This window comes from Gracilinanus agilis, chromosome 4 (genome assembly GCF_016433145.1).
Source record: "Gracilinanus agilis isolate LMUSP501 chromosome 4, AgileGrace, whole genome shotgun sequence".
In the NCBI taxonomy this organism is placed as follows: Eukaryota; Metazoa; Chordata; class Mammalia; order Didelphimorphia; family Didelphidae; genus Gracilinanus; species Gracilinanus agilis.
This window is the reverse complement of record NC_058133.1, coordinates 486,397,952-486,418,606: the sequence shown is the minus strand read 5'-3', so window position 1 is coordinate 486,418,606 and position 20,655 is coordinate 486,397,952. Positions and strand designations below refer to the sequence as shown.

Sequence of the window (20,655 nt, the reverse complement as noted above, 5' to 3'; positions counted from 1 at the left end):
GGGGCCGGGCCGGCGGCTCCTGGGGGTTTTGGCTCGGAGCGAACTAGGGGCTGCGAGAGTGCGGGCGGAGCCCCGGGCCGGCTGGTGGGCGGAGGGCCAGAGGGGGCGGGAGCAGAGGCGCCGCGGGGGAGGGGCCGGCCTGCCTGAGGGGCCGGCGGCGGGGGGGCAGCCCCTGACTGCTAGGAGGTCGCTCCGACAGACGCGGCGCAGCCGGAGCGGCGCCGGCCGAGGCGCCTGAGCGTGGCCCCATGCCCCTGCCCCTGTCCCCCCTGCTGCTGTTGCTGGGCACCACGCTGACCTTCCGGGCCGGGCTGCTGGTGCTGTCCCGCCTTCCCCTGCCTGTCCACGTGCGGGGCGACCCCCTGCACACCTGGCGCTGGCGCAACCTGCTCGTCTCCTTCGCCCACTCCATAGTGTCCGGACTCTGGGCGCTGCTCTGGTGAGTGAAGAGGGGGCTTCCCAGACTCAGGAGGGGTGGGGTGCGCCCGGCAGGCTCACCTGATTCCCATTTTGGAACCTCGGCCAACCGAGAGCTGGGCTGGGGAGTCAGGAGGGAGAAGGACAGAGCGGAGAGATGGGGGGGGGGAGGGACACGGGACTCTCACCTGGGAAACCGGAGGTACCTGGCCTCGCACCAAGCCCCGCCCAGCGCCTGGGTCCGCCCACCTCCACGGCGGCCAATCAGGAGGGGAGGCCCCCTCGGAACACCTCCCCGCCCACACACGCACACCCACCGGGGCCCTTGGTGGCACAGGGATCTCCCCTGTGGCCCACTTCAGTGCCCTCCTTTCGCAGTGTCTGGCAGACGCCGGAGATGCTGGTGGACATTGAGACCAAATCCTCTCTCTCCGGGTATTTCCTCGTCTGCTTCTCCACCGGTAGGTGCCGGCTAGAGCCCAGGTCCTTTTGGGCTCCCGCAGGGCAGGGGATGGTGGGCCCAGACTGTTCACGTGGAGGACCCGGGACGCCTAGTGTGGCCAACTCCGATGCCTTCCGTGCTTTCTCCTTTCTCAGGCTATTTTATCCATGACTCGTTGGACATCCTGTTGAGCAAGCAGGCCCAGGCGTCTTGGGAATATCTGGTCCACCATGTCTTGGTGAGTGAGAGGCACAGGAGTGGAAAAGGGAGGTGAAGGCCTTATCAGATTCCCCCATCTTTGGTCAGCTCTTCTTGTCCCCATCCCGGAGGGTGGGATAGTACTTCATTGGCCCTGTCTGTGTAGTAGGAACACACTGTCCCAGAGGCTAGAGCTACCCCAGGATCCTTTCCCCACCTTCTTCCCACCTGCATGGGGCAGGCTCTGGGAGAGCTGGCTGGCAGGGCTAGGAGCTTGGAATAGCTCTGCAAAGAAGAGAAGAGAAATTTGGGCTCTGAATAGAAATGGAGCTTATTTGCATTCCTGTCATTATTGGTCACCCTTTATTATTATTATTATTCTGGAACAAAGATTTGAGCTGGAACCTTTAGGCCAGGGACATTGCAAGGGACATGAGGAACTGCAGGCCTCACAGAGGGAGGGGGACAAGTTACTGGGCACTAACACCCAGTCCTGGGGCCATGACAAGGAGCTGGATTGGGCTACAGAGCAGTTTTCGTGTATCTACATGTCTGCCTTGTCCATTGTGGCTGCCCAACTGGGTCTACCAGCTTCCTCTGCCCTGAGAGAAAACAACTAAGTTGTGTGCTAGTGTAGCTGCCCTAGACAGGAAGATGGGGGTTCAAATTTACCACCCTCCAACTCTCTGATGAAGGTAGGTCTAGTTGACATTTATGTAATGTGGGTAGAACCGGAGTTCTCTTCTGCCATATGCCCCTTCTCAGAAAGTTTTTAGATACAAAATACATAGGCCTGCAAAGAAATCAGTTCTATATAAGTATGGTTACATAGACACACACAGCCATACACTGAACCTCCAGCCTAGGGGCCAATCAAAGGACTTCCTGCGTATTTACTTTGAAAATCCCTTGGCTCCCAAGGTCATCATGCTGCTAGTTTACTTCTGCTTACCACCTTTGAAGGTGTCAGAGGCCCTCAATAATTCTCCACATTCTGTTGCCAATCTCCCCTACCCTAGGCCATCTTTGCCTTTGCCTCGGGCATCTTTAAGGGCTGCTTCGTGGCAGGTGGGGTCCTGATCCTCTTTGTGGAAATCAGCAACATCTTCCTTACAATAAGAATGATGATGAAGCTCAGCAACCATCAGGACTGTGTTTTCTACGAGATCAATAAGTACATCAACCTGGTCATGTACTTCCTGTTTCGCTTGGCCCCTCAAGCCTACCTCACCAGGTATTTCCTCCGCTATCTGGGCCAGAGGACACAGGGCACCTTTCTGCTCAGCATCCTGATGATGCTGGATATGATGATTCTCATCTATTTTTCTCGACTCCTTCGATCGGACTTCTGCTCAAATGGAAAGGCTTCCCCTTACCATAGCAAAAATAAGTTTCTGACTGAATAAGTCCAGTCCATCATTTGGGAAATTTGGGGACTTACTTTTATCCATGTGGCATAGTACCTCTTGGCAAGGGCACCTATTTCTCTACCAACTTACATGTACTATTGAAGATACTAAAACAAACGGAACGACAAAAAAAAAAAAAAAAAACACCCCCCCCCAAAAAACACACCACCTAGAAATCTTGTGCATTTTCTACGGTCAAATGAAGCCAGCAAATGGATGAGAAAATTCTGGGTGCAGTAGGCTGGGGAAGACTCTTGTGGGTTCCTTGGTACAACAAAGGTAAGGCCAGGCCAAAGGTAGTTTGGGAATAAAGACTATAGAAAAAGTGCTTTGAGACACACTGCAAATCTTTTGACCAGTCAGACTTCCTCTCACATCTTGACCAGGTTCTTCTGCTCCTCTTGAAGATACTGGTCTAGTCACACATAGGGGTGAATGTGCATCAGACCCAGGAATAGAAAAACCCTTACCTTCCATCTTGGAGTTAATACTGTGTAGTGGTAAGGATAGGTAATGAGGATCAAGGTCACACAGCTGGGAAGTGTCTGAGGTCAGATTTGAACCTAGGACCTCTAGGCCTGGCTCTCAACCCACTGAACTACCCAGCTGCCCCTACTTCCTGACTTCTAAGGTTAACTATGCTGTGCCAATCATAGGTAGAAGAGATGGGGCAGTTCAGAATATGAGCTTAGAAGGCCCTACCAGGAGTTGGGCACAAATAGGTTAACCACATTCCTAGAAATGGGCAGAGAACCACACTGGAACCCTTCAGATTTCTCTAGGGCTGAGGGTGGTCAAAGAACCAGGAGCAGTTCTCTCCCATCAACCCCTTTCCTGCTCTAGGATCCCTTTTTGGGGGGCCAGTTCCCTTCCTCCTCCCCCTGGCTCTGGGCCCAAGGCTCCTGGATTAGAGGGTAGCAGTGGCCAGGGTCCTCTAACAACCAGAGGACAATGGCCTCAGCCCTAGGGGATAGCAGCCAGTTTCCAGGCCATAGAGAGCAGTGGCTTTAGTTTGAGACAAGCACGTGGACCCACAGTGGGAAGCTTTAATCTCCCCATGTAAACCCACTAAGTCCAGGGAGCTAAATGACCTGTCAGAAGGCCAGTCACCAGCCATGGACAGGCAAGTTGGATACAGAATTCCCATCCTTGCCTGGGGCCCCAATCCTTAAGGAGACATGGCAAGCACACAAATATTGGAAAAGTTTTATTATTGAAGGTGGAGCAGGATAGCTTGACAAAGTTTAGATGATTCCAATCTGAAAGGAAAAAAGCAGGAAGTGTTACCAAGAGCATGGAGGGGATGACAAACCTCCCTAGCTGGGCAGCAACTTGAATATGTTACATAGGAAGGGGCAGGGGGTTGGGGGGAAGCACCCAACATCTAGGACATGGGGTGGGTGAGAACATGCCAGGGGTGGATAGCTGGGGCCCAGGATACTCCACTGAGCTGCAGCCTAGGTGGTTAGGTAGTAACTGGTTCATTTTGGATGGGGTGCATCAGCCAATTCAGAGTAATCACTGAGGCTCAGGCTTTGGTCACTCTGACTCATCACCTGCACCCAGGGAGGGAAGCAGCTCAGAGAGGGAGGCTACCTTCAATATACTCACTTTGTTGGCAACATCCAACGCGTCATAGTCTGGAGCAAGTCGGACATAGGCCTTTTTCTCTCCATCAGGCCTAAGACAGAAAAAGTGACCTTAGAACCTAATTGCTGCACCTCTCCCAGAGGCTCCTATCCCCTTTTATGCCTGCCTCATGCATCAGTGGTTCCTTTGTTAGCATCATTTTTTTCTGTAAAATGATATTTTTCCATCACTTGCATGAATCCTGGGAACAGGCTCCAAAAAAACAAGGTCTCAAAGTTGAACTAAAAGTAACCTTAGTTATATTAGTTTATAGAAGGTAGCTTATATGGCTCACTGGGTAAGAGCTCTGTCAGCAGTCAGGAAGATCCAAAATGGCAGTAAAATGGCAGTAAAATCTCACTAGCCAGCAAGGAGAAAGCATACTATTTATGGATTAGATTACAGGATGCTTTTCCCTGCCAAAATCTCTCTGAACCTCAGCATGGCTGAGATGGATGGCTAAGTTTCAGCACCCACCCATTTCCCCCTTTGGCACCCAAATTGCTCTGTGTTGCCTGAACACAAAAATGGGCCTGCTCTTAAGAGCAGATTGTCCCCTCTGTCTGGGAGTCCATCCTCACCGGATCAGTGTGTTGACCTTGGCTACATCAATGTCATACAGCTTCTTTACTGCCTGCTTGATCTGATGCTTATTGGCTTTGACATCCACAATGAAGACAAGAGTGTTGTTGTCCTCAATCTTCTTCATGGCAGACTCAGTGGTCAGGGGAAACTTAATGATGGCATAGTGATCAAGCCTAGGGAAGGAAAGAGGAGGGACACAGAAGTTATAGGACCCCTAATTCTAGAAGGAACAGGGATGCTTTTAATCAACTGGTGCAAACTTTAAAGAGGCTAAGGAGAATCCCAGGCAGAGCAGGGTGCATCAGACACTGAAGTTGCCTATCATTTTACTCAGACTTTGGTCGCTTATAGATATCATCATCTGCAACCCTGATGCTAGCACTTACCCTGAGAAGGAACCACAAAACAAGAACTTATAGCACAAGGTTCAATAGACACGAAGACAAAAATAAACACTTCCCACACTGGCACCATTCTAATGAAAAAACAACTTGCACAGCTGAAGAGAGAATTTAGCTTTCTTATGTGATCAAAAGAGAAATTTGGAGGTGGAAAGTGCTTGGGGAAAGGTGGGGAGCTGCCCCCCCCCCCAACATCTAAGAGTCATAACAGAATCTGATTAGGTATCTCAAGCTTCCTGACATTGGGGACTGGAGGGGAGAGAAGGAATATGCCACTAAGCTTTTTGATTAGCATGGCATTACCAGGAACTTCCTCAACTCAAAAAACAAAACGAAGGCAACCAGTCCATATACTCTCCACTCCATTCTGCAAACACTCCCTAGAAGACTGGTTCCAATGGGCTCACACAGCAAGTGAGGCTGTTGGCTTCACATGCTTCCGTTTCCACCAAGTCCACATCATATCTCCAAACTATTAGTGGAAATCTAGAATACCTTTTAACCTCCTCCAAGGCAGAGTCTCCCCCCACCCTATTTTACAAAAGAGAAAGGCAAATGAAGACTTGGAGGAAGTGTCTAGTATGGTCTCTCCACTCCCAATGCCTCATTGGTGCTAATGACCAAAACCCCAATGAATGAGTGCTGATAGAAAGGGGGCAGCTGAGTTTATAGGTCATTTCTACAAATTACATTTAACCTAGTAGTTACTATTTCTGCCAACTTCCCAGGGGCCTATAAGTCTATAGGTATGAGATCCTACTTGTTTCTTCGAGGAGCACTTTTCCGGGGGTATTTGGGCTGCCTCCGAAGTCTTAGAGTCTTGGGTCGCCGGAAGGTGGGAGACGTTCGGATCTTCTTCTTTTTGTGGCTATGGACACCCTTCAACACTGCCTTCTTGGCCTTCAAGGCCTTGGACTTGGCTTCTGTCTTGGGGGGGACAACAGCTTGGGGACAGAGAGGGAAAAGGGAATCAGTTACAAGATTCTCCAGGCCAACAAGGGGCTGCCCCTAAACACCTCAATGCCATCAGTGGTTCCTTTGACAACATCATTATTCTCAGGAAAATAGCATGTTTCCATCATTGGCATGAGGCTAAACAACTCTTTAGGGTGAGATCTTCCAGGTTTGGGGAAAGAATTATAGATTTTATTTTATTATTTTTTAAACCCTTAACTTCCATCTTAGAATCAATATTGTGTATTGGTTGCAAGGCAGAAGAGTGTTAAGGGCTAGGCCAGTGATGGCAAACTAGAGATGGAGTACCAGTCCAACCCCTTCTCCCCCCACAGGGGAGGGAGAAAGTGTTCCCATTGGGCTGCTGGGTTGGGGTTAAAGTATTATCTTCAGCAAGTGTGTGTGTGTGTGTGTGTAGGAGTGACCTGAGCAATCGTTCTGCCACCAGTGAGCAACCCACCTTACCCACCATTAACTCCCATTGGGCTGCTAAAGCAGAGAAATAAGTGATAAAAAATATCCCCAGGCCAGCCAGGTAGACAGGGGGAGGGGAGCAGCTCAGTCTCTGTGACTGGTCACACAATTAGGGCCAAATTTGAACCCAGGACCCCATCTCTGGGCCTGATCCTCAATCCACTGAGCCACCCAGCAAAGCCCATTTTCTAAGGTCTTAATTATATCATTTAAAAAAAAAAAGGGCTTCCTTTGTGGTCTTGCAGGTTTTGTTTTGTTCATTTAAAAACCTCATTCTCTGAAGGGATCCACTGGGTCATAAATGGCCAGTTAGTAAATATTGATTAAGGATCTAATGGGGGAGGGGGAGACAGGTGATGCCTGAAGACAGCAATACATAGTATTGATTCTAAGACAGAAAATGTTTGAAAAAAAAAAAAGCAAAGGAAATGCTAATAATGCAGATTAAACTTAAAAGTATATTCAGGGGCAACTGGGAAGCTCAGGAGATACATAGTAAGGCCTGGGGATGAGAGGTCCCAGAGTTCAAATTTTGCATAAGTGTGAGCTTGATCAAGCCACATCTCCATTTGCCTCGGTTTCCCTGTCTGTAAAACGGAGATGATAGTGTAAGCTGTCCCAGTGTCTGGAACAAGAAAATCTCTCATGGGGTCACGGTGGATCGGCACGACTGACAACCAGAATGTGCCAGGGACTGTGCAAGGCGCCTGGGATGCAGGAAGGCCAAGGACAGACCGGGACTCTCCAACCGGTTGGCTTGATCCGATCCCAGATATCGGACACGATTCTCCGGGCCTGAGTCTTGGCCCAAACTGCTGCAGAGCCAGAAGCCGAGCCCGGAGCCTGGCATCCCACCGAGCTCTGCGCACTCCACCGCAGGGACGAGCTGGAATCCACACGGGGAGAAAACGCGAGAAAATACTCTCGCCCCAACATCGCCATTTCACAGAAGGGTAAACAGAGGCCCTGCGGAAGAGCCCTGGTTTGGCTGGAGCGAAAAGTGAATGGGAGAGCCGGAGTTAGGAGGGAAAGAGCCTCCCCATGTGGCCCGGGCCGCAGGTCCCCGGACGCCGGGGCACGAGACAGCCGGGCCGGGCCGGACACACGTGGTCCGCCCCAGGGCTGCCCCAGCCTCGGCCTCCGCAACGGTAGCAGACCGGGAAGCACCAAGTCCTGGCTTCTTGGTCTCCGCTGTGCCCGCTGGTCCACTACTGCCGCCTTAAGCCCAGCTTCCCCGACAGGACTGAGGGCCTCACCTACCTTCCTTCTTGGGCTTCGGCGCCATCTTAGAGGAAAGGGACGAAAGGGTCTTCCGCGGTCCTTCTCTCAGGCTTATAGAGCCAACTCTCGCTCAAGTCTCGCGATGCTTCGAGGGTTCCAAAAAAGGACTGTGGGAAAAAGGCTGAGTCTAACAGAAGTGGGATTATGGCGATATCAGGAAAACCCGACGCAGCGCCTGTCGGGATTAGTAGTTCGCGCTTCATCCCGATCTCGGAAGGAAGAGCGCCAAATTGAGCATGCTCCCAAGATCCCGAAGTTTCATGGGAAATGTAGTTTATTGCCGACACGTGGTTATTTGGTGGCTAGGTGCTGTCTCTAGGGCTCAGTTCTGAGCTGTTTTGCTTCTCTAGGCGTATCGAGAGAGACGGTGGCCATATGAGGTGGAGGAGGGAGGGATTTGAGCTTGGATCTTTGAGTAGAGAGGCTGTTTCTTTTTGTTACACTGCTCTACAGAATCAGTCAACAAGCATTTATTTAGGTTTGTACTCTGAGCCAGGTTTGAGCCAGTCAAAATCAGTTCTGACAACCTCGCAGGTCATCTAGTCAAATGTCCACACCGTTACAGCTGAGGATCACACACACTCAAAGTGATTTGCCCAAGATCACCCAGGTTGTAAATTACCGACCCGGAATTCTACCCCAGGTCCTGTGACTATACACTCCAATGACTCTGCCTCTCGTTTTATTTATATTTATATTTAGTAGTCATTAAGAAAAAAAGTTGAACGGGGAAAGAAAAAGCCGGGGAGGGAGAGAGAAAGAGAGAAAGGGGGTCGGAAAGGGAGGGAGGAAGGAAGAGATTGGAGAAGTGAGAGAGATTGTAGTTGCAGACAAGTGGAAGAAATCTAGGGAGAACTTTGGAGCAGAAGTGGCTGAAGTAAGGATGTCTGAGACTTTAACCCAGAGAAGGGAAATTAACTCCTCCAATATTGTAAGTCAGCGGCAGAAAGATGCAGATGTGAAGAATGAGCGGCTGAGATAGCTAGACCTTTCCAAAGTGAGTCAGGGAGGAAGGTGGGTACTGCGAGTGCCAGTTCTCAGGACACATCTCTAATCCTGCAAACTGTCAAAATGCTGGTGCAATGCTCCACTTCCTCCCAGGAATTCCAGGTCGTTCCAGCGAATCATTCTCCTTTTCTGACTTTCCCCACCATTTAGAGAACAGCTTAAACTGAGCTTTCCCCATCAGTCCTATGGAAGCTCATTTCCCCCAGTGTTCCCGCCCTGATTGCCTCCCATTTCCATCAATTTCCAGTACCAGTAGGGCCTTGGCAGGAGCCTTGTTTAGAAAGGGGGTGGGGAGGGAGGAACAGGGGAAGGCACATGCAAAAAGGAGTGAGCTCCCCACACCTCTTGGTTCCTTCGAAAAGCAGGGGGAGCCTAGGAGCTGATCTGTGATGCTGTGACCCCTTTCCTAAGCCCTTGTTTTCCTACAGAACCCAGGAATACATGAGGAGCTCTTGTGTCCCCTCCCGCTTTAGACAGCTCTGTTGGGTTGGCGGGGGTGGGGGGGTGGGGGGTGGTGGAGATGAGAGCATCCCGACTTCAAAAAGCTTTTTCTCCATGGTCTCAGAGATATCATCCTGTCCAAGGAGAGAATGGGGCTGAATGTAAGGGTGGAGGTTAACACACACGGAGAAGAGGGTACCCTCATTATGCCAGGAAGAGAACTGGCACACATGCATAGGCAAGTACACCAAGGGTCATCAGAGCTGCTGGCTCGTTTCCCCCGCCAGAGTTCCTAGTGGTTCAGGGTCAGGGGACTGGCTGTACCCGGTGTTTCTCCCCCTCCCGACCCCCCCCCCCGACCCCCCGCAGAGGGTTAGGGGGAGGGGAGAGGGCAGAAGCGACTGGCAGACTGTGTGACTCATTGCCGGGGGAGTCTGAGGAGGCGCCGCCCCTCGGCCCTGTGCCCCCCTCTCTCTCCTCCCTCTCTCCTTTCCTCCCTTTTCCCTCGTCCCCTCCTCCCCTCCCCGACCCGCCTGCTCTGGCAAGTTTCTTCAGACTCCCTCAACCAAAAGATCCGGGCCTAGCCCGGGGTCCCGCTCCCTCCTGGTAAGTAAGTAAGGGCCCACCATTCCACGCGGGGAATAGCTGTGTGGTCTGAGGGCACGATCCGCATCTAGCCCCGGCGGGCAAACCCAGGGCCGTGAGGGAGTGGCACAGCCTGGATGGGCCAGGGGCTCGGAGAGGAGAAACTCTAGGGGGCTATAGGCCCCGGGAGATTCCGTGACAGAAGAGAGGAGCCCCGGGTAGCTGGAGGCGGGGGGAGGGGTGGGGGGAGGCACTGGACGCAGCCCGAGAATCCCAGAGCCCAGCTTCTGAGGGGTGGGGGTGATGTGGGAGGGGGTGCCGTTCCGTTCCTGGAATTTCCGGGGATCGGGTTACAGCGCTGAGCCCAGCGGAGATGGCCAGCAGCGCGCGGACTTAGCGAGGGAAAGAAAGCACAGAATTTGGAAGCGGGGCACTGGGGTTCCAGACCCGGCCCTGCTACTTACGTATGTGACCTTAGGCAAGTCCCTTAACCTATTCCCATCCCCACCTCGGTTTTTTCCTCCGCAAAATGGGAAGGAGTTGGCTTCTAAAGTTCCTTCCCGCGGGATCCTCGGAGCTTGTCCCTGCCTTTGTTAAGTCCCTGAGCTGGGATGGGAGGGTTGCTCCCCGGGATTCTTCAGACCCCTGTTTTGCCGTAGAGCGTTCCCGTATCCTAGAGTCACTGAAAGTTCCCTCATCCTTGGATTTCACGGTCTCCTCCAGCGTTTATCAACCAGGCTTCAGCTCTGTGCCAGGAACGGTGCTGGGTGCTGGGATACAAGGACAAAAGCTGAGGTGGTCGCTGCCCTCAAGAGGCTTTCTTTCCAGGAGGGTCGCTTTGTCATAGTAGGGTTCCCCCCTCCCACCCGGGAGCTCCGGAAGGGACCTCCCCAAACTTTCTGCTGCGCTAGCTTCTCTTGGGATTCCGGGATGGAAAGGGTCTCCCACTGCTGTTACGGAACCCTCGGGCCATTATTGTCCTGGGGCTTGCGTGGGGATTTATCAGTGTAGGGAATTCCCCGTGCGTCCAGGAGCGGCGCCAGGCACAAACGGCGGGTGCCCGGGGCCGGGACTTTGCGTAGGGGGCTGAGCTCTGAGGGGCTACTTCAGCCGATCTCCCTTCCCCCACCCGCCTCTGCCCAGGCTCTAGCTCCCAGAAGAGAGGATGAACATCTTGGCTCCAGTGCGGAGGGACCGCGTCCTGGCCGAGCTGCCCCAGGTGGGTGCCCGCTCTGCCCCCGCCCCGCTCTGTGGGCTGAGGCTCTGGTGGGGGCGAAGAGCGAGACAGACCCTCCCCTACGGGGCGCCACGGAATGGGGAGTGTGTGGGAGGGAAGGAAAAGGAGACCGGCCCCTCCTGGGCTCCTCCGCGCCCGCCCACCCGCCCGCGCTCTTAGAAGGTGGGGCCCTCTGAAGGGGAGGCACCGGCGCCCCGCCCCTGGAGCTCCTTGGGGCTGCTTCGGGGTGGTCCAGGCTGGCAGCTGCGTGCGGGCAGAGTGAGGCGTGGTCCCCCGCCCAGTTGCCCCCGCTCCCGCCCCGCCTCTTCTCTCCCTACCCCAATTTCAGTGTCTGAAGAAGGAGGCTGCCCTGCACTCCAACAGAACTTTCCACCCGCGGGTCAGCAGCGCGTGCCAGGAGCAGAGGACAGGCACGGTGGGGTGAGTGCTGGCACGCACTGAACAAGGGATGGGCACCACGGGGGAGGTGGGCATGGCGCACTGGCCCAGGGATACCGGACGGCCAAAGGGGACTATGGTGAGGAAGGAGAGGAAGTGACCCAGAAAAGGCTGAAACGGGCCGATGGCCGGAATCAGTGCTCCCCTCCCCCCCACCATTGAACATCTAAACAAAAGCTGGAGTCAGGAAGACCAGAGTTCAAATCTAAGAGCGGACGTTTACTAGCTGTGTGTCCCTGGGCAAGTCACTTTGAATCTCTGCTCGGTTTCCTTCATTGTAAAATGAGGAATTGGGGGATTTGATTTGAAAAGACTGCTCTGTTACAAAAATGAATAATATGGAAATAGGTAGCAAGTGACAACACATGTATAACCCAGTGGATTTGCTTGTCAGCTCCGGGAGGGGGGAGGGAAAAGGGGAGGGAGACAACATGACTCATGGAACCATGGGAAAGTATTTTAAAATTAAAAATAAAATGAGGATAATAATAGCACCTACCTTGAAGGAGGTAATTCTTGTAAAGTGCTGAGCAGAGTCTAGCACAGAGTAGTCAATAGATAAATCTTTATTTCCTTCCCCAATTAGAGAATGGAATAGATCCTTAGTGCCAGGAGGCTGGAGATAGAGGAGGGATTTATCAGTGCTCTAATTTCCCAGGGTGAAAATTCCTACCAGCGATGCAGATCATTAAACTCTCAAAAGCATTTTTTTTTTAACCCTTACCCTCTGGGTTAGAATCCACCAGAATTCCAAGAATTCCTAAGCAGAGGAAGCTAGGAGATGGAGGTTAAGTGACTTGCTGAAGTGTTTGAGGTCAGATTTGAACCCAGATCCTCCCAACTCCAGATCTCAGTATCCATTGAGCCACCTAGCTGCCCCTCAGATCATCAAACTTTAACACAGTCAATAAACATTTATTAAGCATCTGCTTTGTCCCAGCACTGTGCTGAGCAATGGGACTTCAAGGATAGGGGCAGCTGGGTAGCTCAGTGGATTGAGAGTCAGGCCTAGAGATGGGAGGTCCTAGGTTCAAATCCGGCCTCAGACACTTCCCAGCTGTGTGACCCTGGGCAAGTCACTTTACCCCCATTGCTTACCCTTACCAATCTTCCACCTATAAGTCAATACACAGAAGTTAAGGGTTTAAAATAAAAACAAACAAACAAACAAACAAATAAAAAGAGATCACTAATCAAAGAAAGTGGAAGATGTTCATGGGACTTCTAAAAGAGATGTCCAGTGGATAGGTGGAGATGTGAGCCTGGAGGTCAGGAGAGAACTTAGGGCTGGACAAATAGATCAGAGAATCATTTGAATGGAGATAACCATTGAATCCATGGCTGTTATCATCCTTAAATATCCGTGGGAGACCCTGTCGTCACAACCCCAACAGATGTCCAAATCGTGACCCCCAGATCATCTTCTCTGCTCCTTCAGGCACAACCATGTATAGACACAAGGACGCCTGGACTCTGACACACACCTCAGACACATTTAGCTACACTGGGACACAGATGATTTTAATTTCTCATCTTGGCACTTATTGGGAAGAGGGGTGAACAATCCTTCCAGAAGCGGGTTGTGGGCTGGAAACTGTCTCCTAGCTGTGTTAGTCCAGTGTTTTTTGTTTAATTTAATTAAAAAAAATGGGGGCTGCTGGATAGCTCAGTGGATTGAGAGCCAGGCCCAGAGATGGGAGGTCCTGGGTTCACATCTGGTCTCAGACATTTTCTAGTTATGTGACCCTGGGCAAGTCACTTAACCCCCATTGCCTAGCCCTGACCACTTCTGATTTAGAACCAATAGTCCTATTGGTTCTAAAGGTGGAAGGTAAGGGTTTTAAACAAACAAAAAATCTCTTACTGTCTGTTTTAGAATCAATTCTAAGTATAAGTTCCAAAGCAAAAGAGTGGTAAGGGTAGGCAATGGGAGTTAAGTGACTTGCCCAGGATCACACAGCTAGGAAGTGTCTGAGGCCAGATTTGAACCCAGGATTTGTCTCCAGGTCTGGCTCTCTAATCACTGAACTACCTAATGACCCTTAATGAATGTTATTGTATGGTAGGGAAATAAGAAGAGGTTAGTCCATTCACTGAAGTCTGGCCTCTGCCTCCCCCTTCATCATTCACTATGCTTGCTAGTGCCCCCCAGCCCATAGGAAGACCTCCTTCCCAACCTCCACTCCCAGCCTGGCAGGGAGGCCTGGCTTCCATGATATGCTTGGCCTGGCCTCCAGCCATGAACTCCTTCTTGTCTCTAACTGGTTCCCTTCCCACTTCCTCCTTCCTTAGGAAACAGAGTGGACACAACTGCTTGAGGAGGAGCAGGGAGTAGGGTTAGGGGCTAACCACCATCTTCCTCTCAGTAGGTTTAAGATCTCCAAAGTCATTGTTGTGGGGGACCTGTCTGTGGGGAAGACTTGCCTCATTAACAGGTGAGGAGTGGTGAAGGGGAGAGCCAGAGAGAACTGAGACAGAGAAAGAGGGATGGAGGGAGAGAGAAAGAGAGGGAGGAAAGGAGAGAGGGAGGGGAGAAGGGATGGAAGGATTGGGGGAGGGAAGGAGAGGGAGAGAGAGAGAGAGAGAGAGAGAGAGAGAGAGAGAGCATCTATGTGAGTGCTTGTGCCTAGGTGAGCATGTGTGTGCCTGCTGAATTCCAGGACAAGACCTCAGCTCCCCAGCTTTTCTCTCCTTCCTTTCAGGTTTTGCAAAGACACTTTTGACAAGAATTACAAGGCTACCATTGGGGTGGACTTTGAGATGGAGAGGTTTGAGGTGCTGGGAGTCCCTTTCAGCCTACAGCTGTGAGTGCTCTCTCCCCTCTCTGATGCCAGGGGTCTCTCCCATCATGGAAGCGCCTTTCCCAGAAGCCCAGTCTGCATTCATTAGAATCATTAGATCACAAATGTGGAGTTGGGGGAGGGTCACCGTAGGGCCTGATCCCCCACCTTTTTGTGCCCTTCCTGACCACACCCACTTCCATGTCCCCTTGATGCTCTCTACCCATTAATGCCCCTGAGAATCCATTCAGATCTCATTTCATCTAATGCCCACTTCATTGCCCTCCTCATTCCTATCACTGTTGTCATGCCTAGGGGCCCTGATGGCCCCTGCCTGCCTTCTTGTAGCTCTGGTACCCTCTGTCCATCTCCTTCATGCCCCCTCTGCCATAGACTCACCTTCTTGTGCCCTTGATGCCGTGTCCACCTCTTTAAACCCTCCGATCTGGTCCCTGCGTCCTGACTGTCCTGTCCTCACTCCTCGGTGCCCCCATATAATTTCCTCACTTCACTGCGAATGATGCTCTGGCCCGGCTCTTATTTCCCCAGCACTGTGTGCCCGTATCTTTGCATCCTCCATACTCTGTCCAAGGCCCCATAGAAATCGCCCTGTGCCCCTCATGTCCTGAGCCCACTTCCTCTGCCCTTAATGCCCTGTGCCCCATGCCCTCTGTGCCCCACACCCATGTAGCATCCTCTCTCTCAGCTGGGACACTGCCGGGCAGGAGAGGTTCAAGTGCATCGCATCTACTTACTACCGAGGAGCCCAAGGTGAGGGGAGGCATGGGGGCCCCAGTGGGAAGGGCCCAAGGGGAGGGACGGGGAGTCCTCCCTACTCTTTACTGAAGCCGTTTTTCTCCCTTTCTCAGCCATCATCATCGTGTTCAACCTGAATGATGTGGCTTCCTTGGAACATACCAAGTACAGTCCTGGGGGAAGGGGGCAGAGGGAGGGCTGGATAGGACGAGGCGTGCCTAGGGGGGTGAAGGTGATGGGGCTCTCGGTCAGAGCAGGGAGTAAATGAACGCCAGGAGCAGAGAGCTGTTGACCTCACATTTACCTCCCTGGCACCAGACAGTGGCTGGCTGATGCGCTGAAGGAGAACGACCCTTCCAACGTGCTTCTGTTCCTCGTGGGCTCTAAGAAGGACTTGAGCGTGAGTGTGACAGAGGGGCTGGGATGGAGGGTGCCGGAGGTCCTGGCTCCAAGCCCTCAATGATCTCCTCTTATTAGACTCCAGCTCAGTATGTGCTGATGGAGAAGGATGCAGTCAAGATGGCCCAGGAAATGAAGGCCGAGTACTGGGCTGTTTCATCTCTCACCGGTGAGCCGTGGGGGTGGCATCTCAGGCTACACTCTCTTCTCCGGGTCTGTTCCCCCTCTCGGTCTCCTGTGGGGTCCCCAGCGTCTTCCCTGAGGTGCTCCTCTGCCTCACCTGCCCCTTTCCATTTCTGTGTCTGTCCTGTTGGGTCCCTCCCAATGCCCGCCCTGGGTGTCCCTGACGTCCCCTACTCTTTCCACCTCAGTGTCCATCTGGCCCCTGGACGCTGCTGTGTCCAGTGCCCAAGCTTGGGGACCGTGACGCCCACGGCCCATGCCATCACCTCCCTCCTCCCCGCCATCCCCTGATTTCCTGTCCTGGCCTGCCCAGCCCGTGGCTTCTGCTCTTCTTGGAATGCCAGTGCCCGTTCTGAGTGCCCGCTCCCCCCGCCAGGTGAGAATGTGCGAGAATTCTTCTTTCGTGTGGCAGCGCTGACGTTTGAGGCCAACGTGCTGGCTGAACTAGAGAAGACGGATGCCAGGCGGATTGGCGACATTGTCCGTGAGTGCCTTGGATGCTCCACTGACTAGAGGACTTGGGTGCAATCTAGGCATATCATCTTGTAGGCTAGATCTCTAAAGATGCTCAAAACTCTGAAATAATGCATGTTAGGGGGCAGCTGGGTGGCTCAGTGGATAGAGCCGGGCGTTCCCTGGAGAAGGAAGTCACCTGGCCCTTACCGATCTTCCGCCTTGGAATGGATATTTAGTATTGATTCTAAGACGGAGGCAAGGCACGCTAGGTGAGAGGGTAGGTGGCAGGTAGAGTCCCTCCAGAGCCCGGTTTATTAGACTTCATTCTCATCTCCTCACCTAGGAATCAGCAGCAACGACAGCAACCTCTACCTGACGACCCACAAGAAGAGACCCAAATGTTGCCAGTGAGTGCGCAGGGCCCAGATTCTGGCACTGCCCATGGACGCCATGCCTGTCCCAGGTGTTGGACCCATAGATATTTGCACTGAATATTTCCAGACCAAAGAGTTGTTCTCATAAGGGTAGCAGGAACCATGCCAGCCCGAGTGCCCTCCTTCCCCTAGGTGCCACCTTGAAGACTGGATCTCTCTCTTTTCAGGTGGGGACTTTGGGGAGATGACTGGCACGGCCAGGACAGAGAAGGGACAGGAGGGTCACTACAGCTTTGCTCTGCCTGCTGGGCACCTACCTGCTGCCCTCTTGCCCCATCATGCTGTGCCTTACACATTTGTGTGCCCTCTGGGAAGGGGTAAATCACGGAATCACAAGACTTGGAATTTTAGAGGCGGAAGGAGTCTTTGGTACTCGCAGAAGAGAGCTTGTTGAGGTCACTGGGCAAACTCTGGAGTGCCTTGAAAGGGACGGCTACCCGTGCAGTAGTTGCCCTGACCTTGGCAGTGAGAGCGGGCAGGCTCCCAGGGCAGTGTGGGTGGCACACAGAGTGCTAACTGGAGTGGGCTGTGGGGTGATGGAGGGGAAGCAGCTGGCCTGCGTCTGATGCCAGCATCTCCTAAAGTGAAGTAGGCAGCTGCACTTGAAGAGTATTCTGGTGACCTTGTCTGAACATCTCTCCCCAGACCCATTACTGATGCCTGAAACCCCACCAACAGAGAGTGATTCCTTTGGGTTAAACTTTGCTCTCTCCTTACTTTTCAAGAATTATAATTCTCCTGCAAAGGGTGAAACCCTGAATTCCTAGGAGAGTTTATCTGTCTTTTCCTGAGGCTACCTGGAGGCAGGGTCCTAGATTTAGGTCCCCTCCAGCTCCAATCTGTGATCCTATCCCTCTTTAGACTAACAGGGGACGAGTCTCTGTTTAGAAGGTCACAGATGTTTTATAAGCTGGCTTCCCGTACATTGCTTTCCTTCTTAGAAAGGGCCAATGGGTGCCTGACCCTCCATTCTTCAAGGTAGAGGTTGGCCAAACTCTGAGAGTTCCCTACATCCCACCTCATCTCAGGATATCAGAGCTAGAAGGGACCCTAGAGATCAGTCTTCCCACCTACCCACCCTCAGCTTTATTTTAAGAGGAAGAAACAGGCCCAGAGGGGAAATGACTTCCCCAAGGCCATACTGAATCAGTGGCCAAGGCAGGACTAGAAAACAGCTCTCTAGACCCCCCAGTCTAGGAATCTACTACAACACAAGCGTCTAATCTCAGGCTCTTGCCCAAGCCTTGATACCTTCATTTGGCCTTGCCTCCTCCCCCTCTATTCTCTTTGGTTAGATTCCTTCCCCTTTGCCCAAATATTTGTATGGGATTTGTAAGAGGAGACGGCACAGGTTAAGTGAGTCTTGGGGACGCGGCAGGTACAAAGGAGCACTCTTGAGTGTGTCAGACGGAGGAGGGAGCCAGACCCCGGGATCCAAGAGTCAACATTGGCCCTTGGGCCGATGGCCGTCCCGATGCCCCTGGGCTTTCCTCTATTTGATGGTAGGTGCATTGGTTCATACACGTCTTGCCAAACTTCTCTTACTTCCTCACGCTTCCAGTTTCTCAAGGCTTACACGGTAGCGGGCTATTACCTGGTGGATGGTTCCAACCTCACTCTGAAGCTTACAGGGCAGAAGGACCCGCCTTCCCTCTCCACCAGGCTTCCCCCCGCTCTGGAGGGTTCTTGTAACCTCACTCCGGCGTCTCGCTCCTCCCCAAGGGGAAGCATGCTGGATCCTGGCTCGCCACTCCTAACTTTGGACCAATTGTTGCCCTCTCTGGGCCTTGGCTTTCGTATCTGTAAAGGACCTCGAAGAGCCCTTTCGTTTCTGTATGCTGTAAAGTCCTCGTGTATGTCCAGCCTCAGGTCCTCTTGCTTAATTTTATCCCTTTCCTCTTCCATCCTTTTCTTTTTAATGAGACACTCCAGGAGGTCTCTTCAATCCACAGCAACATCCATCCACCCCATCCCCGCCGTCGCTTTGGGTGACATTCACAGGCAGACGCCCTTCTAACCCTGGTCTAGTCTTCTCATTCAAGGCCCTCCATGATCTGTCTCCCCATCCTCTAGTCCACATTTTAGCCAAGTTGGGGGAACGGGCTTCCTCTCTGCTCCCTTTTCTTGGCTCTCTCTCCTTTACTCCATTCGTGCCCCTTTGTTCTCCCCCAATTTATCTGTCTGATGAAGTTCCCCCAAGGTCTCCTCCATGGAGCCCCCTCCTTGGCCATCGTGGTGAAGGGTTTCTCCTGCCTCTGATTCCCCTGAGCACCTCGGCCATGCCCTGCCTTTTGTATTATCTGTATTTGCAGACTTGTCTTTTTGTGCCTTCTGTGGCTCCCGTGTGCCCAATGTGGGACTCTGCATCCCACAGGTGCCTAATAAACATTTGTTGGCTTCAATCCAAAGGGCTGCCGGCCCTCAGCATCTGTTTGTGGGGAGCCGCCGCCGTGGGCCCTAGATTGATTGGATCAGCCCCGTGGGCTTGGGTCTGGAGCAGTGGTTCCCAAACTTTTTTGGCCTATGGCCCCCTTTCCAGAAAAAATATTACTTAGCCCCCTGGATATTAATTTAAAAAAAAATTTTAATAGCAATTAATAGGAAAGATAAATGCACCTGTGGCCATCACTGTTCCCCTGGATCGTTGCAGCACCCACCAGGGGGCGGTGGCGCCCACTTTGGGAATCACTGATCTAGAGCCAAGATCCGTGTTTCTACCCTCCCCAGCCTGCCCGCCAGCCCCTCTTTTCCGGTGTGGGTGGAGGGGGACACCGAGGAAATCAAACAGTCTCCAAAGGGGCAGGAAACATGAGTGGGCAAAAGCTTTGGCCATTTCTAGACCTCCCAGAGAATTCCAAGAGGTAAACACCCGAGGCTCGGCCCTCTTCTTGCCACCACCTCTGGTTTTCTCAGAAGGGGAGGCCAGGGCTTCCTCGGAGGTCTCCTTTCTGCAGACGCCCACCATGAACCGGGAGCGGCGGGTGGGAAAGCCAAGGGCCAGGTCCCATCTGGGGTGAGGTTGGAGCTCCAGCCTGGTCCCAGGAGCCAAGGAGGAGGCCTTCCTCGAGAAGGGGAGCATCGTACAACAGGATGTGGGGGCTGCTGGGGTGAGGAGGTGTCTCAGAAGTAGGGGATGTGACGCCTGCCTGGGGATGATGTGGGTCGTGGAAAGGCCCGAGATCGGGGTGAAGGGGTGGAAGCAGGGGGAAGGCGAGGAGGGCCCTTCCCCACCTCCCACCCCCTGGGTTCTTGAGAGCTCCTTCCAGCCAGGAGGCCCCTGCAGTGCCCTCCTTCAGTGCGAATTCCCTCGGCTGCTGGCGTGTCTGAGGTCTCTCCACCAGCCAGGGGAGAAACAAAGACCCTCCTCCCTTCTCAGCTGCCCTGGGGAGGAGGGGAGGCTGGACAGAAGCGCCGTGGCAGTCACTCAGTGGTGTGTCTGGCGAAGGCTGGCAGGGCAACATCACCCCATTCCAGGCTGCCATGGCAACTGGTGAGGACCCACCCCCTTCGGAGGCTCTGGAGGAGGGGGAGATCTGGGGTGACTAGCAGTTGGGGTGGCTAGATTCACTCCTATAGCTCTGACCGGCCTTTGGGGTGGGGTTGGGCCAAGTTGCTTCTGGTGCCCGCTGGCGCCCTGTTCTTCTGTTGGACCAAGACAGGGAGCAGAGATGGCTAGCCGGGCCAGGTGGGAGAAGTGGGGGCAGGAAGCCACCCCGAAGGCAGCAGGCTTGGCCCACACCCCAGGCATGGTGACCCTAAAACCTCCCGTCTCGGCCCCTTCACCGTCGCCGAGCCGATCATCACCCAAACTCTGCTCCCGTGTCCAGAACTCAAGTGTGTAGGTCAAGAAGGGGGGCCGGCCAGGGGTCCCGGTGCCGCCCTGGACTTGGGGGAAGAGCCTGGAGATTTGAACCCCCAGGAAAAAAAAGGCAGAACAAGGAAAAGGAGAGCCAGGGAGAAAGGGGGGAAGGAAGGAGAGGGTGAAAGGGGGGGAACGAAAGGGAGGAGGGAAAGGGGAGAAGGGGTGAGCTGGGGGGAAGGGGCCTGGGCCAGGAGGTGAGCGGGGTTTGAAAGGAGAGAGAAGGGGAGGGTGAAGAAGGGGAAAGAGGGAGGGGAGGCTGGGGGCCTTAGCCCCTCCCCAGGCAGAT

General features: G+C 53.2%; 3 protein-coding genes and 4 non-coding genes across 7 annotated transcripts; 2 read left to right on the top strand and 5 right to left on the bottom strand.

The window, feature by feature from the left end:
* Nucleotides 1–172: 172 nt before the first annotated feature.
* Nucleotides 173–2,794, top strand: TLCD1 (TLC domain containing 1). Its single transcript, XM_044676279.1, has 4 exons — nt 173–439; nt 796–878; nt 1,015–1,097; nt 2,077–2,794. Exons 1-4 carry the CDS (start codon nt 249–251, stop codon nt 2,461–2,463), a joined length of 744 nt encoding a protein of 247 aa, XP_044532214.1. The 5' UTR covers nt 173–248; the 3' UTR covers nt 2,464–2,794.
* Nucleotides 2,795–3,658: 864 nt separating this feature from the next.
* On the bottom strand, nt 3,659–7,879 carry RPL23A (ribosomal protein L23a). The gene is made up of 5 exons (XM_044676276.1): nt 7,770–7,879; nt 5,842–6,025; nt 4,677–4,853; nt 4,078–4,147; nt 3,659–3,725 (listed from the first exon to the last, which is right to left on the bottom strand). The coding sequence occupies exons 1-5, from the start codon at nt 7,792–7,794 to the stop codon at nt 3,711–3,713; spliced, it is 471 nt and encodes a 156-aa protein (XP_044532211.1). The 5' UTR covers nt 7,795–7,879; the 3' UTR covers nt 3,659–3,710.
* On the bottom strand, nt 3,961–4,029 carry LOC123248208. The gene has a single exon (XR_006506282.1). It is a non-coding gene; the product is annotated as a small nucleolar RNA Z17 (small nucleolar RNA).
* On the bottom strand, nt 4,226–4,292 carry LOC123248192. Its single transcript, XR_006506267.1, has one exon. It is a non-coding gene; the product is annotated as a small nucleolar RNA SNORD42 (small nucleolar RNA).
* Nucleotides 4,976–5,048, bottom strand: LOC123248207. The gene has a single exon (XR_006506281.1). It is a non-coding gene; the product is annotated as a small nucleolar RNA Z17 (small nucleolar RNA).
* LOC123248193 lies at nt 6,102–6,169 on the bottom strand. Its single transcript, XR_006506268.1, has one exon. It is a non-coding gene; the product is annotated as a small nucleolar RNA SNORD42 (small nucleolar RNA).
* Nucleotides 7,880–9,762: 1,883 nt separating the features above from the next.
* RAB34 (RAB34, member RAS oncogene family) lies at nt 9,763–18,909 on the top strand. Its single transcript, XM_044672841.1, has 12 exons — nt 9,763–9,845; nt 10,484–11,043; nt 11,390–11,481; nt 13,869–13,934; nt 14,202–14,303; nt 14,986–15,050; nt 15,149–15,200; nt 15,354–15,435; nt 15,513–15,603; nt 15,994–16,101; nt 16,417–16,480; nt 16,675–18,909. The coding sequence occupies exons 2-12, from the start codon at nt 10,990–10,992 to the stop codon at nt 16,826–16,828; spliced, it is 930 nt and encodes a 309-aa protein (XP_044528776.1). The 5' UTR covers nt 9,763–9,845; nt 10,484–10,989; the 3' UTR covers nt 16,829–18,909.
* The last annotated feature ends 1,746 nt before the right edge of the window (nt 18,910–20,655 follow it).

Coding starts and splice junctions, on each gene's coding strand:
- TLCD1 (XM_044676279.1), top strand. CDS start 249: ATGCCCCTGCCCCTGTCCCCCCTGCTGCTGTTGCTGGGCACCACGCTG. Junction 440..795: donor GGACTCTGGGCGCTGCTCTG/GTGAGTGAAGAG, acceptor CTCCTTTCGCAG/TGTCTGGCAGACGCCGGAGA. Junction 1,098..2,076: donor ATCTGGTCCACCATGTCTTG/GTGAGTGAGAGG, acceptor CCCCTACCCTAG/GCCATCTTTGCCTTTGCCTC.
- RPL23A (XM_044676276.1), bottom strand. CDS start 7,794: ATGGCGCCGAAGCCCAAGAAGGAAG. Junction 4,854..5,841: donor AGTGCTCCTCGAAGAAACAA/GTAGGATCTCAT, acceptor TTCCTTCCCTAG/GCTTGATCACTATGCCATCA. Junction 4,148..4,676: donor AAGGTCAACACACTGATCCG/GTGAGGATGGAC, acceptor TTTCTGTCTTAG/GCCTGATGGAGAGAAAAAGG.
- RAB34 (XM_044672841.1), top strand. CDS start 10,990: ATGAACATCTTGGCTCCAGTGCGGAGGGACCGCGTCCTGGCCGAGCTG. Junction 15,051..15,148: donor TTACTACCGAGGAGCCCAAG/GTGAGGGGAGGC, acceptor TCCCTTTCTCAG/CCATCATCATCGTGTTCAAC. Junction 15,436..15,512: donor GCTCTAAGAAGGACTTGAGC/GTGAGTGTGACA, acceptor TCCTCTTATTAG/ACTCCAGCTCAGTATGTGCT.